This window comes from Hermetia illucens, chromosome 1 (assembly GCF_905115235.1).
Source record: "Hermetia illucens chromosome 1, iHerIll2.2.curated.20191125, whole genome shotgun sequence".
Taxonomy (NCBI): domain Eukaryota; kingdom Metazoa; phylum Arthropoda; class Insecta; order Diptera; family Stratiomyidae; genus Hermetia; species Hermetia illucens.
The window spans coordinates 105,380,634-105,402,973 of NC_051849.1; the positions used below are offsets into that span (position 1 = coordinate 105,380,634).

General features: G+C 41.9%; 1 protein-coding gene across 3 annotated transcripts in view; it reads left to right on the forward strand.

The window, feature by feature from the left end:
- The window catches only part of LOC119661346, a 295,095-nt gene that overhangs the window by 88,692 nt on the left and 184,063 nt on the right, over nt 1-22,340 (forward strand). For all 3 annotated transcript variants that reach the window (XM_038070648.1, XM_038070650.1, XM_038070649.1), the window contains one exon: nt 16,219-17,948. In XM_038070648.1, the coding sequence (XP_037926576.1) occupies nt 17,356-17,948 (593 nt within the window). In that variant the 5' untranslated portion in view covers nt 16,219-17,355. The remainder of the gene's footprint in view (nt 1-16,218; nt 17,949-22,340) is intronic.

Sequence of the window (22,340 nt, forward strand, 5' to 3'; positions counted from 1 at the left end):
GAAGTATAACTTAATGGCAACCTACCATCCTTATTATAAGTATACTCCGCAGAGAATCTTGGAAATGATCGGGTCAAACTACTGCGGGATCACACTATTGCCACCGACCACAATGTTAATCACAATAGTTTCTAGTCTAGTTTTGCTTCTGAAGGAAGGTCGAGCGTGCTTCATAATCGATATAGCCGTTGTACGGGAACACTTTTGAAAAACAGCAAGAAAAAATCCGGAACTAACGCCTATTAGCGGATAATATGAAGTAGACTTGGAGACTACAAAAGATGGAAGTAACCCCAGTCGTGATTTTAGTGACGGGATTAGTCCCGCAAAATTTGCATAAAGCGCTGAAAACGCTCGATCTTAGGGCTGGACAATACATGGAGATGCAAAAAGCGGTTATCCTTGCAACCTGTGCTATAGTCCGAAGAGTCCTGTCCGGTTACAATCTGGCCTGGTGGGATTCAGTCTTGATTCGTACTGTCTTCCATTTAAGATCAATGTCTCTGTAGTATAGAACCACCGCATCATTGCTTGGAGTGTTTGCGACAATCGGATGAAAGTTCTGGGGGGTTTAACGTGAGTACCTGTCGTGAAGGCAGAATTCCATGGTCCTCTTCGGACACGGATTGATTTTGGGACCACAATCAGAGCCCCGCCATGCAAGCACAGCGGTCCTGGTTTATACTGCGTGCAGGCTCAGTATTCATACCAGTGGATGCGGGGCCTATCTAACACCTCTGCCGCATCTAAGGAGTACGGCACCCGAGTTGTACAGCGCAACTCCACGCTTGAGCTCCGAGGAGCTATGCCGGCGATGTAGGCATAACCACAACCACCATGAAACTCCCACTAGGGGGCCAACCGCAAATAACCGGGCCGAGAACACATCCTCCAAGAATTCTTCTGGAGCATATGCTCTCAGAGGGCCATCCCGGTTCCCATGGTACCAGATAACCTCCGGTGAGGCTTCGTGGCAGAGCCACTTTAGTTGAGTTCTTTGCAGACTCGGGTCTGATCGCCCTCCTCGAGTACGTGGGGACGGAACTCTCTAACGAGGCGACAATCGAGATGTAGGGATACATTTTCGCATGGTAGCACACACTTTGCGTTAAGACCCATCATCGCTGTGATGCGGGCCTTTGTATGTTGCCTTCAGCCCATCCTTAGGTTGGTCGCCCTTCGGTCCAGTTGGGCGGAAAGAGGGTCCGTGGGCTTTTTTAGACTGGACTACAACTAGCAAACAGAAATCTAATTTTTTCACAGTGGTAACGCGGAGATATGGACCGAGAAGCGGGGATGGTTTAAGTGAGTGAGAACGTTACCCACTGCTGCAACTTTAAAGTTGATGGAGGTTGTCTCTCCGTGAAATTATTGAACCATATACATAACGGGGTACATACTGTATGAACGCAATAATATTCTTATATAAAAAGTTCACACTTCCGGTTTGCGGCATGTTCCCCTTTCGTTTTAACCTTCCGCTGGTAACTGGGGTGATGCATCACCTCATGCGGGTAAAATTTGTGCTCTTGTGTTGGTATGCCTGACTTGAAATTTACGCTGCTAATCTGTTATCAGATCAGCTGTAGTTTGTTTATAACCTTGATTTGCGTGCACAATCTCCCAGTCCTGTGAATTATACCCTTTGGAGTGGGGTATCACCTCTGTTACAATTGACGTTTCCCTGATATCTTCTGTTTATAATGTGTTGAATCAATGTAGATGACCCGGAGATTATGTGAGAAGTTATTTAGATGATGATGATGAAAATGAACCCTGTGATGAACATTCGTCAAGTGGTGAAGAGAATATAGAGGTGGCAGCTAGTGAAGCTTTAGACGAAATTGAAGCGGAGTTTTCTGATGATGAGGATAAAACGGAATATATAATACTTCGAATATTGTGAAAGGTAAGAATGGTCATAAATCGTCATTATTACCACCTGATCGATCCAGAACACAGGCTCGCAACTCAATTTTCTAAGCTTGCTTATTGACCCAACCATAATTGAAATAATTGTTCGGTGCACAAACATTGAAATAGGTATTCGGGCTGCAAAGTAGATACTTTCGACAACATGGTTCATGCATATAGTGTTTCACGATGTAGGCGCTAGCCTCTACGAATGTTGTACGGTATTTTTGATCAGGCAGGCATAAATGCGTTAATCCTGTACAAGCTTGGGAATCCTGGGGAAAAAATGACAAAGAAGAATTTTTTGAAAAGTTTAGCTAACGAGCTTTTCAAACCTCATGTTGAATGACGCTTCAGCAAGAACTTGCCACGTAAACTTACTGAAGATGTTATGCAGTATCTCGGGAAGAAACGGCCGCTAGAAGAAGTAGAAAAGCAGAATTTCCCAGCGAAATTGCAAAAACAGTCCAGATGCCATATTTGTCCCAGAAATCAAAATAGAAAAGTCTAAATTGACTGCACAAAATGCGGGAAACCTGCGTGCAGTGATCATCAGAGGTTTGCACAGACTGCTTCAGCAATTAAGAGTTTTACTTGAAAAACTCGTATTAATCATGTTTTCATAACTTAAATGATGATTAAACTTAATAACTCCTTAGGATGAGGCATCACCCCATATTACCCACCCTAGTTACAAAAATCATGTTACTAGCGGAAAGTTAAGCTTCGTTTCGATAATGACCTTTTCTTGCAATCACCTTGATTATGAGGAAGATAAATGCTTGATCTTGTTTTTAGTTATCTGTCCAGAGGAGCATTAGCCCGAGATTAACTTGTACTTTTCAAACAAAGGCACTCTGAATAACGTTGAACGAAATGGTCCAGTAATACCATATTTGCTTCCCGCGCTGGTATATAATATTTATATTTTCTAAAATCTGGCTCAGGGAAAATGGAACTTATTTTTAAACTTGGACACAGGGCAAAAGGCCTCTGAACACGCTGAGGGTTCCTGTTTGACTATTTGAATATTTGAAAGAATTTATACGTATTAGGGCAAAAATGCCGGATTTTAATGAGTCCTGGTTTAGCAGCTATGCTTTTTAATGTATTCCTATAGTGGGAACCTCCAGAAGAAGAAAGAACCTGCAATACAGTGCTGTCTTGATGTACATTCTATCCCGGGACATAATTGCTAAATGTGGTGCTATGTGCGGCGGATAATGGGGATGACAGCCGTTTTATCAGCGAATCAGGGAACCGCAATTGAATTCGTAAATGATTTGCAATGAGAGTCCTTGAAAGTATTAAAGAAGATTGTGTAGACGTTCTAAAATGACGCTGTTTTTCCTTGGGTGTTTCGATAAGAAATTCCTGTTTGTTGCAATGCCACAGGCTAATATTTTTCCATTTTGACTTTTTGAATGCTATATCCTTCTGGTTCCTAGTGTTTCCTTCTTTATAGCAGCACAGCAACCAGAGCCCTTAATCATTCTAATTGGAGAAGGATGGAGAGCGCTTGGGAAAGTCTTCGAAAGTACGAAGCCCCCTATGTCATGGGTAGACACGACATGAAGGCACCTCTTGAAAAAGTAAATGGAAACAGGAAATGTCCCGCCGTGTTTATCGAGGGGATACAAAAGCGCTCATAGGGGGTCAGCAAATAACTTTAACTGATTTGTGGAAAAACAAAAGCTGTCTTAAGTTCTGGACTTTATGTATGTATTATGCATTTGGATGGAGGCGTGAGTGTAGAAAGAAGTATGCCAGCACCTGCAAATGAAGCCGCTGCTTTGAATGAATTTTACAAACATAGCAATATTATGAGGGCAGTAGAAATCTAGTGAATGGGCATTTCAAGTAAACCCTCCACTGAATAAATCCCAAAATCTTAGTTACACTAAAAACAAAAGTTGAGGCAGCGGAATCCATTGCCCTTGACGACGCGTCCTTTTATTCTCTTTCGGGGTGATTGGCTGGATTAACACGGATCTGATATCCATTGAGTGATAACATCATAGCTCTTAACTTTTCGTTCTGCTTTTCGATGAAACTTCAGCACAGCCATATCGATTAAGAGGAATTCTCAAAGCAGGACTTTATCACCTTTTTCGTGATAAATTGTGTCTTTTTCGGTGGCAATTTAATTGTGAAAGCAGGGGATTAACCTTTTAATGGCTGATATCAGCTCCCATACAACTTCTTCAACTTTCTCCGGGTTTTAATTTTCTTCTCACGAATTTTACTGAGGAAAAAAAATTCTTTACAAGTTAGCATCACAATTTTTAATTATTTTCGAAAGGAAGAAAATGGAAAAGTAACTATACATATCTGCTCTGAAATGCTCTGAACAATGGGTGGCAAAAATTTTACTACCGTCAGCCATGGGGGCAGGACTATTCCAAAAGGTGCAAAAATGGCGAAAGTCGATCGTGTCGGTACACCAATATCCAAGTGCAGTTCTATTGCATTGTCTGGTCGATACGCGCTTCCATACCTTGGACACTAGATCAGCATCTTCATTGCGATGCTTGGCTGCCTAGGAATTGCTCCTTAAATTATTTTTTGAGTTAGAATTCAGTCAGTCCGTTAATATTCTTAAGACCGTTCGGACTTATTACCCAGGATATGAAGCGAATATCATCATCATCATCAACGGCACAACAACCGGTATCCGGTCTAGGCCTGCCTTAATAAGAAACTCCAGACATCCCGGTTTTGCGCCGAGGTCCACCAATTCGATATCCCTAAAAGCTGTCTGGCGTCCTGACCCACGCCATCGCTCCATCTTAGGCAGGGCCTGCCTCGTCTTCTTTTTCTACCATAGATATTTCCCTTATAAACTTTCCGGGTGGAATCATCCTCATCCATACGGATTAAGAGACCCGTCCTCCCTAACCTATTGAGCCGGATTTTATCCACAACCGTACGGTCATGGTATCGCTCATAGATTTCGTCATTGTGTAGGCTACGGAATCGTCCATCCTCATGTATGGGGCCCAAAAATTCTTCGGAGGATTCTTCTCTCGAACGCGGCCAAGAGTTCGCAATTTTTCTTGCTAAGAACCCAAGTTTCCGAGGAATACATGAGGACTGGCTAGATCGTAGTCTTGTACAGTAAGAGCTTTGACCCTATAGTGAGACGTTTCGAGCGGAACAGTTTTTGTAAGCTGAAATAGGCTCTGTTGGTTGACAACAACCGTGCGCGAATTTCATCATCGTAATTGTTATCGGTTGCGATTTTCGACCCTAGATAGGAGAAATTGTCAACGGTCTCAAAGTTGTATTCTCCTATCCTTATTCTTCTTCGTGTTTGTGTTTGACCAGTGCGGTTTGATGTTGTTGGTTGATTCGTCTTCGGTGCTGACGTTGCCACCATATATTTTGTCTTGCCTTCATTGATGTGCAGCCCAAGATCTCGCGCCGCCTGCTCGATCTGGATGAAAGCAGTTTGTACATCTCGGGTTGTTCTTCCCATGATGTCGATATCGTCAGCATAGGCCAGTAGTTGGGTGGACTTGAAGAGGATTGTACCTCTTGCATTTACCTCGGCATCACGGATCACTTTCTCGAGGGCCAGGTTAAAGAGGGCGCATGATAGCGGATCCCCTTGACCGTTGTTGATGTCGAATGGTCTTGAGAGTGTCCTGCTGCTTTTATCTGGCCCCGCACATTGGTCAGGGCAGCCTAGTCAGTCTTATTAATTTCGTCGGAATACCGAATTCTCTCATGGCCGTGTACAGTTTTACCCTGGCTATGCTATCATAGGCGGCTTTAAAGTCGATGAACAGATGGTGCAACTGTTGTCCATATTCCAACAGTTTTTCCATCGCCTCTTTGGTATGGGCCAATGATGTTCTGGGCGTATGGGGCTATCCGGCCTAGTAAGATAGTGGAGAATATCTTATAGATGGTACTTAGCAACGTGATACCTCTATAATTGCCGCACTGTGTGATATCTCTCTTTTTATGTATGAACGAATATAATTGATAAAATTTCACAAATTGGTAAAAAAACGGAGAACCAACTGCATTAAATGGCGCTGGCCAAATCACGATTGAAGGCTATAACTTTGAGACAGTTAATAATTTATCATATCTAAGGTCGAAAATCACAACCGATAATAGCTACGGCGATGAAATTCGCGAACGATTATTGGGTAAAAGATCAACGCTTTTCTGTACAAGACCATGATCTTCTCAGTCCTCATGTATTCCTGGATTCTTAACAAAATTTTAGTCGTGTTCGAGGGAAGAATCTTTCGAAGGATTTTTGATCCCCTACATGAGGATGAACGATTATAAACAGATGAAATTTATGAGCGATATCAAACCTGGTCGGGTCGTTTAATCCAAATAGGTGAGGATGATCCAGCCCGGAAAGTCTATAAGGGCAAAGGGCGTACGCCAGGACGTTAAATAGCTAGCGCAGTCGTTGCGCCGTTGAAGATTAAATAGTAAAGTGTTTCAAGCGTAGGAGAAATGTCGCGTACCAATAATTCTCCGGAGATGGCGTGGTACAAAAGTCGGCCGTGCCTTCGAAGCCAGGTAATTGCGGGGACTTAACTCATGAATGGAATAGGCAAGGAAGTAAACGCCGGCATGCTATCTGCCAAAAATACCTTCCGTTTCTTTATTCAAGGAGAAAAATTAACAAGTTGTAATAACGGAAGCTAGTTAAGAATAAAAACTGCAAAATATGTGTACATTAAAGACATAAATATTGTGCTCACCCTCAACAAACAAACATTGCCTATTACTGCATACTGATGATTTACGTTTATATATGTACGTAAATTGAGTACCGCTACGTACTAACGTATGTATGAATCTATCTGGATTGAACACTGCTGGCAAAAGTTATTTATACATATATACACTTGCAGATGCCTGTCTCGAGTAATTGATGCTGATACACAAGTAACTAAAATGACACAACAAAGGAAAAAAAACTAAAAACTGAAATGTTCCCATGCGTCGCGACGTTCATTTGAGTTTTTTATATTGTTATATACACCCCAGAGTGGAATGAATTCACGAGCAACGCAAAACTTTGACCTTCTATAGTTCTGTAACAATAGATATCCTTCGATCTTCCTTTATATTGCCCATTTGGTCTTCTAGGTAGAAATTAAAGGGGGCTTTCGGGTAAATTTCCAAAATGTGCTAACATATAATTATCAATTTTATTTGAGCAAACATCGGAATGATATGTATTTTGGGGCCTAAATTTTACATACATATATATACCATTGTTATTTTTTCAGATTTTTCGGCTATATAGGTTCTGAGAACGAGACTTGTTTCACTTTTTTGGGCTCACATTTTGGGTCGTCATTCCATATTTTTCATGCTATGTCGAAAATAGGACCAGTTTCGAAAAGTACTGATTGAGTCCTTTCATTTGTACTCTCCATTCTCCCATGTATGGGAAATTCCCTTTGAAGTCAATAGAAAATTGCGCCACTTGCTGTATGTAAAGGAATTCGCAGACCACACGATCTCACTAAATATCGTGACAATAGGTTCAGCCGGTTCGGAGGTCGTTAAATATAATCTAAATGTTCCATTCAGGATCATACCGAAATATTCTCAGAATATATCAGAATTATCAGAGAGAAAGGATTAAACACTTCGACACAGGGGAACCATATCCTAAAGATATCTTTTCGGATCGCAACATGGATCACCCGTAATTTAAAGTGCGCTTGGTTACTAATTTTGTGAGAAAGAAGGGAAAGGCTCTCCACTAGGAGAATCGTTCGCTCCCAGTGAAACCTTTATCAAAGTTGTTCATTGCCACTTTCGGGCCTTCTCAGGACCTCAACGGGGTTTTCAAAGTAAAGTATATCCTTCACCAAAAGTTCACTCATGAGTAGAGATTTTTATAAACCTCTATAAAAACAACGTAAACAACGTTGGTCTATGTATTAATGAAGACAAGACGAAAATTATGATCCAAACGAGAAAAATAACGTCCAATAGACGAAATATAGCCATTAATGAGTACAACCTAGAAAATGTTAACAATTTTATAGATAACTGAAGAAAAACGGAAACGAACTTCATGAAATAAAACGGCGAACCCAGCTCGCAAATAGAGCCTTCTACTCAGTCCTACCGATTTTAAAAGCCAGTTGAATAAACAGTAAAGCAAAGCTTGGTGTATACAAAACTATAATAACGCCTGTGTTCAAACCTCGTTAGCGGTAGTGGGATTTGTATTGTGACTCGATGTCGGATACCAGTCAATCAGCTGTGAATGAGTTCCTGAGTCACGAGCAAGATGCGATTTGAGTACAAGCTATACACGTCGCAGAAACTCAGAGAGCAGAGCATCCTTCAGATAACTAGTTTGAGAATGAATTCCTTACAAAATTCATAGGAACTTGTAGAAGTTTGTTCCGGTCATAGCTTGCATGTGGAGGCCGCCAATGCTATGTCCGGCATGCGGTTCGTGCTGACCTTTGCGGATGGCTTGGATTCGACACTTATCTAACCTAAATTCCATTGGAATATCACCGCTGAACTTGTCTACTATTCGCAACATGCTTTTGAGGTCGTCATCAGTACCAGCATACAACTTCATGTCATCTAACTACATCAAGTGTGTCAGCTCGAACTTAGCATGTACGCAATATTTGATTGCAAAAACCATGTCCTCTAGCATTATTCAGTAGCCATGCGGAACCAAAGAGGACCCAACGATTCCCTCCTCTGGAGTATTGTTATTTGTTGTTCATCGCGTACGTTGCATTCTGGACACGATGGGAGTGACTTCCGTCATACCGTCGCAACGGACTACACATGATAGAGTGTATTTTCAGTTCAATGTTGAACTACGGGTGTCTCATTGGGGATGGCATATTTCTGGTAGACCTACTGCGGTTTATTCTTCACCGTCTGCTGGCATTGCCAGAGCTGATTTGAGTTATCCTAGCAATTTCCTTAGTGAGTCACGCCGACGTTGCAGTCGGTGGATCTTTTCAATCGCTCAGCCGAATAACGTGAGAGCGAATCCTCTGACCGTGCAATCTGGCAACCGCAACTGCACCACAACATACAAGCGACTTTAGTTGCAGCAGCGACATATCAGCACACAGTCGAGATGCAATTGCGTCATTGATTTGAGATATAATTTTCGGATTTGCCGGAGATGCATCGAGCCTGGGAATACTTGGTCTATGCAAAGGATCCATTTCCGAGAATTCTATACACACTCTTTGGAATTCGTTCCGAACTTCAGCGGAAACTTCAGTTGGACGGCGAAGAAGAGTGCTTCGGCGAGTAATAAAACTATTGTCTATAATGCGGCGTGCGGCTTTATCGACCCTTGGCCGCCAGTTTCCGCGATGACCTCAATTCAAACATGCTCCCTGATGATGGTCAGGATTGTGTCGTTTTATATACGTATACGTGTGGAACGAACCTTGGACGTTAATCTAACTTGTCTTACTGGATTCAGCCACAAGATTAGTAAGTGAATCCATGATTGACTTCTTCCTGCTGTCTGGTGAAACCAGACAGGGCTTTCCGGTGAAACCATGTACGACGTTATCAGGTATATCTGACCAATTCGCAATTGAACTTAAACTCTTCCCATTTTACCAGTTCCAAAAGCGAGTGATGACCATAATAAGATCTTTCACCAGCACTAATTGGGACAAATTTAAATTATAATTGACACCAAAGCTAAATTTGATTGAATAATTCCCACCGCAAGCTTATCTCATAACGAAATTGGCGCAGCTATTGTGGGAGGTTTGTGAATTTGAATTTGTTTGTTCAATGTGACAATTGAAGAGGTATTTGTGTGCTCCCTGTTGTCGCAAAAATAATAATTAAAATAATCCTGAGACGTATCAAGCAACATCCCCGCGGTACCGTCATGTCGGATCCTGTCCCTTTACCCGATTTCATTCGTTTGATTGCTTCCTCGACTTATGTGGCGCTGACAGGCGGAATTGTTCTAAATGTCGGCACTGCTTGTTGAAGCAAATAATGAGCAAATTGTACTGTTAAAACCTATTAGAAGTATTCCCGCCACCCATGGTGAGAAAGTAACGTACGAGTATTGTTGTTATCATGACACGAAGTTGATGTTGGCTTTTGACAAGTCGACACAGATCCCTCTTTTTGAGTGACTGCTTTATCATAAGTTTTTTATAGTGCCCTAGGTCGAATAAGAAGGTATCTTCCTTGGCATCGGGGCTATCCTATCTGTGGTGCTTAAACGGTACAAAAGGGAATAGTACGGCTAGCTCAGATGGTAGTGGGATTCACAAAACGGTCATTAAATTGCTCGGTCTTTTTGATGGCAATGCAGACACCATACTGATTGCATTGGCTACCTAACTAGAGAAGTTTATAGCTAAATTTATCCCTCAACTAAGGGTACCAGTATTTAGCGTACTAGTATGTTTCCGAGTTGATTAGTTAGCATGATCCACTTTTTGTAATGACGTTCAAAGCGAGATCAGGTAGGGTATAGTATAATGCAGCAAATGCTATGCCTCCCTTTCCCTGATCTTGGCATTCTGTTTTTATTTTACTGAGTGCTTTGCCTGAAACACTATATGTGCACTTGTTTTGTAAAGAACATGACGGAGTTGAAAATATTGAACCCAACGACAGATAATGTGGTCTGCATCAGACTCCTGCTCATGCATCTTCATTAGGACAAATGCCTCCCGAAAACCACTGTAGCCACCTTGAGAGAGTCCCTGCAAGCGGGTGATCTCGACACAACTTCGGCTTTGACGTCGGAGGGTCTCCTTGGCGTAGTTAAAGCATATCGGCGCGCAACGCGTCCGTTTTGACTTGATCGTCAAGCGGCGTTGAATTCCTTTGGTTTCATGATTCCGAAATTTTAATATATTGAGAGTGAGTCGTATCTCAAAACCTCCATATGATCAATTGGCTCATAGATAATGATAATAATTCTTATTTAATTATAACAAAATAAGTATACGATACGGTGAAAATATTTGTAGGATTGTATAAAATACACTATTATCAGAGCGATATATGGTGGCGCAAAATGTACGTACTGTGTCGAGGTAAAATCTCTGAGGAACGTGAATTCTGAAACGAAGTCCTGGCAAGGTTACATTCTGTTACTGATACTTTTTCTTCTCGTCATCGGTGACGTCCTTCATACTGCTTGGTCCGGGGGCGTGGTAACTTTAGTGGACTATATCATCTTTCCTTAAATACCTCGCATGATTACGTGAATGATATTTGTTTGCACTCTCACTGAGTTATGGATGTTGGTCAAATTTTTCTGATTTAGAAAAGGCGGGAAGCGGAGTCGGACTAAATGTTGCACTTTGCTAGTGGGGCAATTAGATCCATTTGCGAAAGGAAAGCTAAATATTTACCGAATATGGATGGATACGGATGAAAGAAACTACTAATTCCGAAGAAAAAAAGTTTAGTTGTGATTTGTGGAATGTTTATGGAGGGGTAACGGAGAGGTGCCCCCTCTCTAAATTCGATAAAAAGTCGCGACGGTTACCCTTTCTCGTAAAAGGCTAAGGCTCTTAAAGTAGAGCTTTCTAAAGTTTTGTGTAAAAAAACCTTATTAAAATCGATTCACTGTCTGACTGTCTGTCTGTTTGTCCCACTGTCACAAAGTTTTCGCTAAAACGGCTAATAAGCAATCTAGGCCATCGTACATAATACTGCCAAGTTTCATGGAAATTCGACTATTACTATCAAAGTTATAGCAATCTTGCATCAGTGCATCTTAAGCCATGCAAGTAAGATGCTCGCATCATATTAACGAGAATAATAGACATTCGCACTTCTATCTGGCCTCACATATTGCTCAAGGTCAGCTTAGGCAGTCTTATCAATTTCGTCGAGTTGTAGTTTCACCCTGACTACTTTTACCCTGACAATGCTATCATGGCCCTCCTTGTTTTCGATGAAAAGATGGTGCGACTGATGGCCATATTCCAAAAGCTTTTCCATCGGTTGCCGCACAGAGAAAATTTGATCTGTTGCTGATTTGCCTGGAGAGAAGCCTCTTTGGTGTGGGCCGATCTTATGAAAGTTCTCAGCAACGTGATACCTCTTTAATTGCTTCCCTGCGTGGTACCTCCCTTTTTATATACGGGATAAATAATGCCTCGTTGCCAGTCGTCAGGCATTGATTCACTGCTCCACACCTTGAGTGTAAGTTGATGAACCGCTTAGTGTAGTTGGTCGCCTTCATGTTGGCTGTAATTTCACCGGTTCCTGGCGAGTTATGGTTTTTAAATCGATGAATTGTAGGGACTGTTTCTTCCATGCTTAGTGAAAGCAGAATTTGTCCGTCGTCTTCAGTTGGCGGGATCTCCAATTCGCAGATGCTCAAGCCATCGTTCTAATGGGCCTATATGGTTGGAAATCAGATTTCCGTTTTATTTCTCTCCTAAATTCCATTAAAAAATCGTGGCGGTCAACCACCTTGAAAATTTACAACGCTCCCGCACGGAAGGAGAGGGTGAGGAGGATATGTAGGAGGAAGGAATGAGGCCTACCTTCTACTTTTGTCCAGAAACTTGTTAATGATACCAAAAAAAAACGCCCTTTCGCCCATAACCTTCAAACAGAAGATGACCGTGGCAGTTCTTTCAAGGTTTCAGAAATGAAGGGCTTCCCCTTCATCTACCATGCCTTCCTTTTTCCCTGATTTGAAGGGAAAAGCCTCCGCCCCTTCTCTCCTCTTATCCTCTTTTACTTCTCCGGGGATGAGGATTAAAGTTAAATCCTAACGTTATGATATGAAGTTAGCTCCCCTTTGAGACGTCATAACCCTACTTGGTGGAAAGGTTATAAACGGGCGACCTTTTCCTTCCTTTATATATGCTTCCCATTCTCTTCCCCTTACGGGGTACGATTGAAAATTTAAACGTGCCCATGATGACATGAAACAAGTCGGGATACTGCAAGCTGGGCGGTTGGGGTATAAATGCTTTGTGTTCATCTTGTGTGAGGACGTTTTTCCATTCGTAGCTAGCTAAGAATGCAAAATATTCCTTCATATTTTGCCAAATACCAGGATACACTTATATCCGTACATACATACAAATCATACATATTGTGCTCATCCTAAGTAAAATAAATCGCCTACTAACGCATTTAAATTAACCTTATGCATTCCCATTTCCATTCTGTGCACAAAATTATACACCAATGTACGTAAATTCAATACCGGTGGTATTAATGTACACAGATGTCTATCCTATTGGACACTTCCCGCGAATTTTATTAGTAGATACATATATGTAGATATTCATGCCTGCTTCGAATAATTGACCAGACATCCCGGCTTGGCGCCGAGGTCCACCAATTCGATATCCCTAAAAGCTGCCTGGCGTCCTAACGTACGCCATCGCTCCATCTTAGGCAGGGTCTGCCTCGTCTTCTTTTTTTACCATAGATATTGTCTTTCTAGACTCCTCATCCATACGGATTAAGTGACCTGCCCACCGTAACCTATTGAGCTGGATTTTATCCACAACTTGACGGTCATGGTATCGCTCATAGATTTCGTCGTTATGAAGGCTACGGAATCGTTCATCCTCATGTAGGGGGCCAAAAATTCTTCGGAGCATTCTTCTCTCGAACGCGGCCCAGAGTTCGCAATTTTTCTTGCTAAGAGGAATACATGAGAACTAGCAAAATCATTGTCTTGTATAGTAAGAGCTTTGACCCTATGGTGACACGTTTCGAGCGGAACAGTTTTTGTAAGCTGTAGGCTCTATTGGCTGACAACAACCGTCCGCGGATTTCATCATCGTAGCTGTTTTCGCTTGTGATTTTCGACCCTAGATAGGAGAAATTGTCAACAGTCTCAAAGTTTTATTCTCCTATCCTTATTCTTCCTTGTTTGACCAGTGCGGATTGATGTTGTTGGTTGGTTCGTCTTCGGTGCTGACGTTGCCGCCATATATTTTGTCTTGCCTTCATTGATGTGCCGCCCAAGATCTCGCGCTGATCGCCACCTGATCGATCTGGATGAAGGCAGTTTGTACGTCTCGGGTGGTTCTTCCCATGATGTCGATATCGTCAGCAAAGGCCAGTGGTTGGGTGGACTTAAAGAGGATCGTACCTCTTCCATTTACCTCAGCATCGCGGATCACTTTCTCGAGGGCCAGGTTAAAGAGGACGCATGATAGGACATCCCCTTGTCGTAGACCATTGTTGATGTCGAATGGTCTTGAGAGTGATCATGCTGCTTTTATCTGGCATCGCACATTGATCAGGATCAGCCTAGTCAGTCTTATTAATTTCTTCCAGATACCTAATTCTCTTATGGCCGTGTACATTTTTACCCTGCCTATGCTATCATAAGTGGCTTTAAAGTCGATGAATAGATAGTGCAACTGTTGTCCATATTCCAACAGTTTTTCCATTGCTTGCCGCACAGAGAAAATCTGATCTGTTGCTGAGTTGCCTGGAGTGAAGCCTCTATGGTATGGGCCAATGATGTTCTGGGCGTATGGGGCTAGCAAGATAGCGTAGAATTTCTTATAGATAGTACTCAGCGGGGTGATACCTCTGCACTGTGTGATATCTCCCTTTTTATGTATAAGATGGATAATGCCTCGTCGACAATCGTCAGGCATTGATTCGTTGTCCCATACCTTAAGCATAAGTTGATGAACCACTTAGTGTAACTGGTCGCCTTCATATTTAACTAATTCGGCTGTAATTCCATCGGTTCCTAGCGACTTATGATCAGATCTCCCTCTTTGTCTGGGCAGGATGAACATCGTGGTGTATAAGGCTTCATCCTGCTGACTTGTTGGCAAAACTTCCGCGCCTGGTGCGGTTGCTCCCTGTACTTTTCGAGTACACAGACTTGTTGGTTCTCCCAGGATTTCTTTTTCCGTCTGTGAAGTCGCTTCCCTTCTAGACGGAGTTTGTGATAAGTCTCTGCGCGTGCCCGCGTTCTTTGGGAATGCAACATTACTCGGTATGCAGCATTTTTCCGCCTCGTAGAAGGTATCCTTCTCCGACTCTGCAGTCTCCTCTGTAGGGGCGTGAACGTTTATGAGGCTTATATTTCTAAACTTGCCTCTCGAACGCAGAGTGCATAGTCTTTCGCATATATATTCTAAGCCGATAACAGCAGGCTCTTCTCCAGGAAACCGGTCCCTGTCCATCGCATCTCTTGTAATGCTGTTTCATCAGCCCTATATTGGGACAAGGTATCGGCTAGCTGCACAGCAGCATTCGGTCTGTGCAGGGAGCGCACGTTTCATGAGAAAATGCGCAAATCTTATGAATGGAGACTAGCCTTTATCCTTCACCGTCTGCAGTTTTTCATAAAGAAAGAACTCCCAGCGATCACCACGTGGAGGTGGAAATAGGTTTTGGCAGTGGTGCTGTTGGTATTGGTTCAGCAGGCGTTTCCCAGGTTTTATGCTCCATCGTGTGTAGCAATCCACGTTTCGCCCTGCGACCTATAGTACCTTTTGACAGCCTCAAAAATTTCTTATAGATGTAATATTGTTGTTTTTTTTCCGATTTTTAAATTGATTCTGAGGACCAGTCATTGCGGACACATTTTCGGTCCCCCTTCCTTTCAGTTGTACTGATCGAGATCTTCCGTTTGATACTCCACATGACTATATTCTGTGAAAAAATGTTCTGCCCCCTTCTCGCATGTATTGAGATCTCCCCTCGAATCCCATACAAAAATGGTACCATTAGCTTTATGTAAATGGTTTCATAGGTCACACCTTATCACCAAGTTTCGCGGCAATCGGTCCAGCCGTCTTCGAATAAATTAGGTGTAACAGACAAACAGACATGCTAACGTTCGCTCCTGTCAATTCGTTAGAGTATTGGCATTGCCTAACTGTACCACACCCTTCGCAAACTTCAAGTCATAATTTCTTTAAAGGATTAGGCTCGAATAATATATATATATATATTATATAATACATAAAATTTCTGTGACACAAATTGTGTGTGACGGAAGCTGGACACAAAAAGTTCCACAATATTACCTTTCAAGGTGACAAACTAGAATCTGACCTGAATAATTAATTCTAATAATAGAGCAAAAATGTGAAGTTCTGTGGATGAAACTAATATCACATTGCGAAATTGGACATGATTTAGGGTAGAAAATGTAGAGAGAATGAAAGTGTCCTGAATTTTCGGGACAAACCATTGTGAGAATGCATATTTTCTTCATTCTACAGTTGGAAATTACCGCTGATCTAGGTTATTGTTTAATGACTGAAAAATTGAATATTGGTACTTCCGTGGTCTGAATAATGGTTATTTTTGTCTTTTTTACAGAATGTGAAACGTACGGCGCAATGAAGCGATACAAACAGCAAAAATTCAGCTAAAAATACAAGCTCATTCGAATTCAAGGATGACACTCATAAAAGTACTAATGCGCACTCAATATGCCTATCATCCCCTTAAGCTGGGTATTTTCCCATAGACGATTTAATGATTTGCAAATTTGCGCAGTGCTAGACAAAACTCGAAATGGATCCTTCGAAATGTTGAAGCCTGTCGGTGAGTGAACATTGCCTGCGAACAAATCGAATTGCAAAAAATAGCAATGAACATTCTTCAACGGAAAAGCGGAGAGGAGGCGACAACAACGACTTGCGGTAGCATTAGGCTGACGGGTATTTGTTTCTAGACGTCTCGTTGGCAATGTGATTGATAGAATCGCACCCCTTGGAAATATTGACGGAATATTCTCATTCATATTCTGCCTGATGTTATGCGTTGTAAACGTGGGCGCTTAGCGGTGAACGCGATATTGAAATCGATTATCCTGGAGCTGGAACAGGACGTTGAAATGAGAACAAAATAATTTATTATGAGAACTTTGAATGGGGCCAAAGATGCACAAACTTTCCTAGAATGTTGATTAATGGGTAAGGAAGTCATCCCACCACTAATGGAAGGAGGTGGACATCGCGATGCATTTACCTGTACATATATATATTAGCGCTATTTATCGTTAGAATTATAAAGTATTTATTGACCGTTGAATCTGTCAACACTGCGACAAAAGTTAACATAGAACCGGTGCTTGTACTACGCTTCCAAAGCCATGGAAATTTGATAGAACCCTCGAAAAGCTGCAACATGATCCACACGTTTTTCATGTGTTGCAGTCCGCCTATAATGCCAAGTACAACACCCACAGGAATCAAGTTAACAGCAGAAAAATCGACGTTCCAGCGAGTATTCAAAGAAAATTGCTCGATAATGTCCTGATATACGCGGTAATTCGCGAACATAGCCTGAAGCTTCCAAGACGCAGAAGTTTACACATGCCAGTACGCCAACTATTGCAGATTAAGTTTCAGAGAACCTGTGGCTTGCGGAACGACAACGCCTACCAGAGCACACCAGTCACGTCTGTGTCGATCCATTTCATTTGAACTCAACACGCAAGGCTTCAAAACAATGTTTTCGAATGGATACGTCTTCATTTTACTAATTCTATTCAAATGCATGAGCTTCACGAAATTTCTATTAGCTGACAACAGTACAAATACTATAAATTACAAAAACTTTAACGTGGTTAGCAACTACAGTAACCTTACAAATGGTAGTTTAATCACTGAGCGTAGTTCGACAACTATATCAATGACAAGGCTGACAGCAGCCAAACGAGATCAAGTGAAAAGCAGCAGCACCAGTACGAGCAGCAGTAGCCCTATTAGAAACACACCAGCTCTTGGCGAACTGTTCGCTCCAGACATAGAGAGCAACGAGGAGGTCCCTGAACCAAGAGTGGAACCATTACTGTCTTCATCAAAATTTGGCAGCAATGGCAAGCGTGGAAGGCAACAAGACCGCCTGCAGCAGCCACCTACAGGACTTCCAGTATTTCCAGAGCGTTCAGACGCTGTTTACTTCATTGTAGCTGTCAGCGGAGGGGCGAAAACATGGGGTCGCACTTTGGCAAGGACATTGCTTGACATGGGTCCGCCTTTTGGGAGTCCGAAGGGTCCGCCATTGCGGCCGCTTTATGTTGACTTGCCGTCAAATGGGAGGTAAGAATTATTTATTATATGTAATTATTGATGATTGATTATTTTATTCACGCTCTCAAGCTGACTTACTAAATAATACGAAAGTCAAATTTGGAGAATTCTCACGAAATACACAACACAGTAACAGTGTTACCTTATCTTTATTTTCTTCAAATTGATGCTCCCTGCAAATTAGGAATTAACGTTGTTTGTCCTCATATTTGAAAAATAAATAGAAGCAAACATGGTTTGATTCAGAGCATGAGCGTCCAAGGACATCATGGGAAGCCGTGATGAATTAACAATGACAATTTAAAAGAGACACATTTTCTTGAGACACCAAATTTCTTTGATTTCCCAAGCTAGTGGCTTAAAGTTCACCTTTTCTCCATGTTCCGTTCGATGTTGTTATTATGGGGATATCAACATCAATAATATACGCGGAACGACCCACATTGTCTACTAACAGAACGTCAGGCTTGCTATGTGGTGGATGGCGATCAATTAGAGCTTAGTATTATTAACCATTGGCGCAACAATCCATAACGGATCAGGGCCTTGAAGTGTGTTAGAGCACTTCATTCTCACCGTAACGGTACACTACAGTGCACTGTAGGAGGTAATGTGGTCAGCATTGCGCTCACCCGAGATTATTACCCTGATTTAACTCACGTACACATTCACAACTGAGTCGACTGGCATCGGTCATCTAGTCATGATAACAAATCCCTCTGCCACCAGGGAGATTTGAACCGCAACCTTCCGCTACGATAGCACAGTACTCTCACCACTTGACACGTCCAGCTCGTAAACTTGTTAGGAATATATTGTGCCAGCGGTGGGCTGACAATCACCCTTTCTAAAATTGAATTCGACTATCCCTCTCTATACGTGCTTGCATCACACATTTGATAATCAGTACTATATCTAGCTGGGCAAAGGTTTTTTATAAAATGCGTTATCTGGTGTACATCTCTGTGCTGCTACACTCGGCGGCCTGGAAATCATGTGCGGAGGTTGTCGCCTTGTGTCAAGTTTACCTCGCAAGTTTCCAAATTCAGATATTGTGAGACTCAGTGGTATGTAGCACCTGTAAATGCATACCCAGCTTATTTTCGCCCACACAAAGTCAATAACCAATGGATTCATGATATACTGTATGGCTCGGCGACCATGCGCCCATATCGCTGTTGCAAAATCCAATCAGTGATCCTCGCACTACTGTCAAGGTTTCAATGGGGTTCAATTCTGATGGCAGTTTCCACCATGGATTTGCACTCAAGCTAATCGTGAATGACCGTACAATTATTGGATTGAAGTTTATTTGAACTCTTTTTTGCCCCTTCCGGTAATATGCAGGTTATCCAATCCCTCGTTCCCTTCGCATAGTAAGCATTTCCATATTTGTTAATCCTTCTTACTTCTTTAATGAAATCTTTTCTGTTAGACGGTAGATAAACAATCGAATTCGAACTTTTCCCACAGGAACCAATGGCTTCGTCTTCTTCTTTTTTTCACGACCTTGGCCCACCCCCCTTTGCATTAACCTTGGATTTTGCTCCGCACGCCGACGCTCCCACTTGTGGATGGATGACGAAATGACGCGTCAGTTGTGTCTGGTACAGTTAGGCAGCGGGGTTTGGCTTGTCGTTGGACCTTCTTCTTTCTCCTACAATACATTATAAAGGATTCTAACAGCTATCACCTTGTTTTTAATGACTTTGTGCATTTTGTGGTTGCCTTCGATAAACTTGGAGAGCTCAGTTGTTATCATTCCAAGCTGCATAAAAGGCAGTTCCTATACATCGGGGCTCTGATGTCGATGCAGTGAATAAGATCGTTTTAGATGTTGTGTAAGGGGGGTGTCAAATTTTTACGACAAAGGTTTTGGTTAGTACTTTCTGAAACAGATTTTTTTTTAACATTATTCGTAAAGGAGGCAACCTTGAATCTATAAAAAAAATGGTGCACGGTCATATTCCAACAGTTTTTCCGTTGCTTGCCGCCTAGAGAAAATTTGATCTGCTTCCGATTTTCCTGGAGTAGCGCCGATGATGTTCTGATCTAGCCAAATAGCCGAGAATATCTTATAGATAGTTCTCAACAATGGGGTTCCTCAGTAATTGCTGCACTCTTTCTTTATGTATGGAACAGATAATGTTTGGTTGATAATAGTCAGGCATTGATTTGAATTCCCACATCTTGCGTATACGTTGATGAATCACTTGCTGTAATTGGCCACTTCTATGTTTAACCAGTTCGGCTGCAATTCTATCCGTTCCTTCTCCACTCGGTGAAGTTCATGATGGGTCTGTGGCCTGCTCACTTTCTTTGAGAGTGCAGTATGCCCAGTATGTAGTATCCTTCCGTTCCTTTGTTAGTTTACATTCATCGTCGAACCAGTCGTCAGGCTTTTTTTTGTGATTGGGCCGTTCCTCAAGTTGTAGATGAAAATCACTTGTCGTTGCTTAATTTCCAAGACCTCTGTTAACTGCTATTACTGCGGTATCCATTTCTCCCTTATTGGTGTTACGAATTACTCAGTCGTGGATGGCTTCAGTGTTCACTCTTACTTGGTTGTCAGAGAGCCACTACCAACAGCGCCATTTTATTCTAAGTAAGTAGGATCTCTAAGTCCTAGTATTAGGTAAAAACCGGTATCTGCCGAGGTTGTGACAGTTCGGACAAGGAAACTTGAGACTCTGTTCATTGTTGCTTGTATATAATAGAAAAATCTTAATCTTAAAATTACTCTATTAACTGTTTGAAACGATGTAATCAGTCCGATGTAGTATTTGCCTTTATAATCGGAGAGAAACAAAAAAGTTACACACATTCTTGGGGTGGTTGGGAACAACAATTAAATCCAAGGAGGCAAGCTCCGTCAAGCCACCACAAGAGAACTTCTTCGTCGTTGTTACCCTTTTTTATTCACTTGATGGCCTTGCCTTCTTCGAAGGCGGACGTCTGTCTTCCGGTCCGCAATCGCTATCGCCGATGTTGGTAGTGGTCTTGTTATTTTTCGGCATTTTTATTACCTCTAACTACTCTCAGCCGATGAGGTTATCCTCAGTACTGGTAAGAGCAGGCGACGCATGTTTGTTTTTAGGGAATTGTTCACGGAAAAACTGGGATCTAAAATGTGTGCACTGATTAGCGATAAAAATACAAGTAATAGCTAGTTCCTGATCTTGCTGACAACTACACCCTATTGCATTGTGTTATGCATGTATGCATATTCAAGTTTGTGAGGGCCAACGAATGATTTCGCTTGCACCATTGGAAAATTATTAAAACCGGAAGCTGGACGCTTCAGGTACGAAAGGTTTTGTGTATTTCTTAGTACGTAGCACGTAATATATGCATATATTATGGGAGAATATGCACTTTCGGATGATATTGACATTCAAAGTCTTGAATTTGCAAAGAAGCGATAACTTTGACCTATTATAACTTTGTTAATAATAGTGCGATTTCCACCAAACTTGGTGAGATCATGCCCTATATTACACCCTATATTGTTTCGTGGTGCTAACATGGACTTAAGAGGGGTTTTGCAGCCAATTACTAAAAATTATAGCAATATACTATTATTAACTTTATTTGTACAGATATCAGTATGGAAGGTATTTCGGAGCCCAGGCAGCATATAGTGGCAGCTTCCTTTTTTTCAGATTTTTCGGTTGGGTAGTTTCTAAGAATGGCCTCTTTAAAGGAATGATCAGTTTCAACCCCCCGCATTCCCGACCTTTCAAACAAATGTTAAAACTAACAACGGCTTCGTACTAACCAAGACCTTTAATTTGATACCCCACATCACTATATTTTATGAAAAAAAAATGTACACCCCCTTTTTGCATGTGTGGGGACCTCCCTTAAATTCGTCGTAAGAGGATGTAACTCACTGTATGCGTGAGCGTTCACGTCTCCGAGAAAAATGTGTGTGACGGACAGACAGACAAACAGACAGTAAACGGATTTTAATAAGGTTTTGTGTTTACACAAAAAAAAAAAACGAAATTTGAATTGTTCAAATGAAATTAGATTCTTGGGTTTAGGGGAAAGCGACCAACTGTTGGGTTTTTTGAAAAGAAATAAAATTAAAATTTAGATTCCAGGTGATATTGTTATTCGAGTTCGAAGCAACACGCCAACGAGATAGTGGTTCAGGTTTATATTGGTTGGAAGTGGTCCCGTTTGAGGAGGCCCACGAAAGTTTCTGAACCGCTTTCCGCGCAAACCAGGTTCTTCCAATTAATATTTCGTGTCACAGTTTGATAGTCGGCAGTCTGTTGTCGTTGGTAGTTTTGTGTAAGCTATGGGAGCTAACGTATCACCTGCATACAGGTTTTCAAAGCTCATAACAGCGGGAAATCTACTTTGATCCCTTGGTTTAGCGGGTGGCCAGTATAA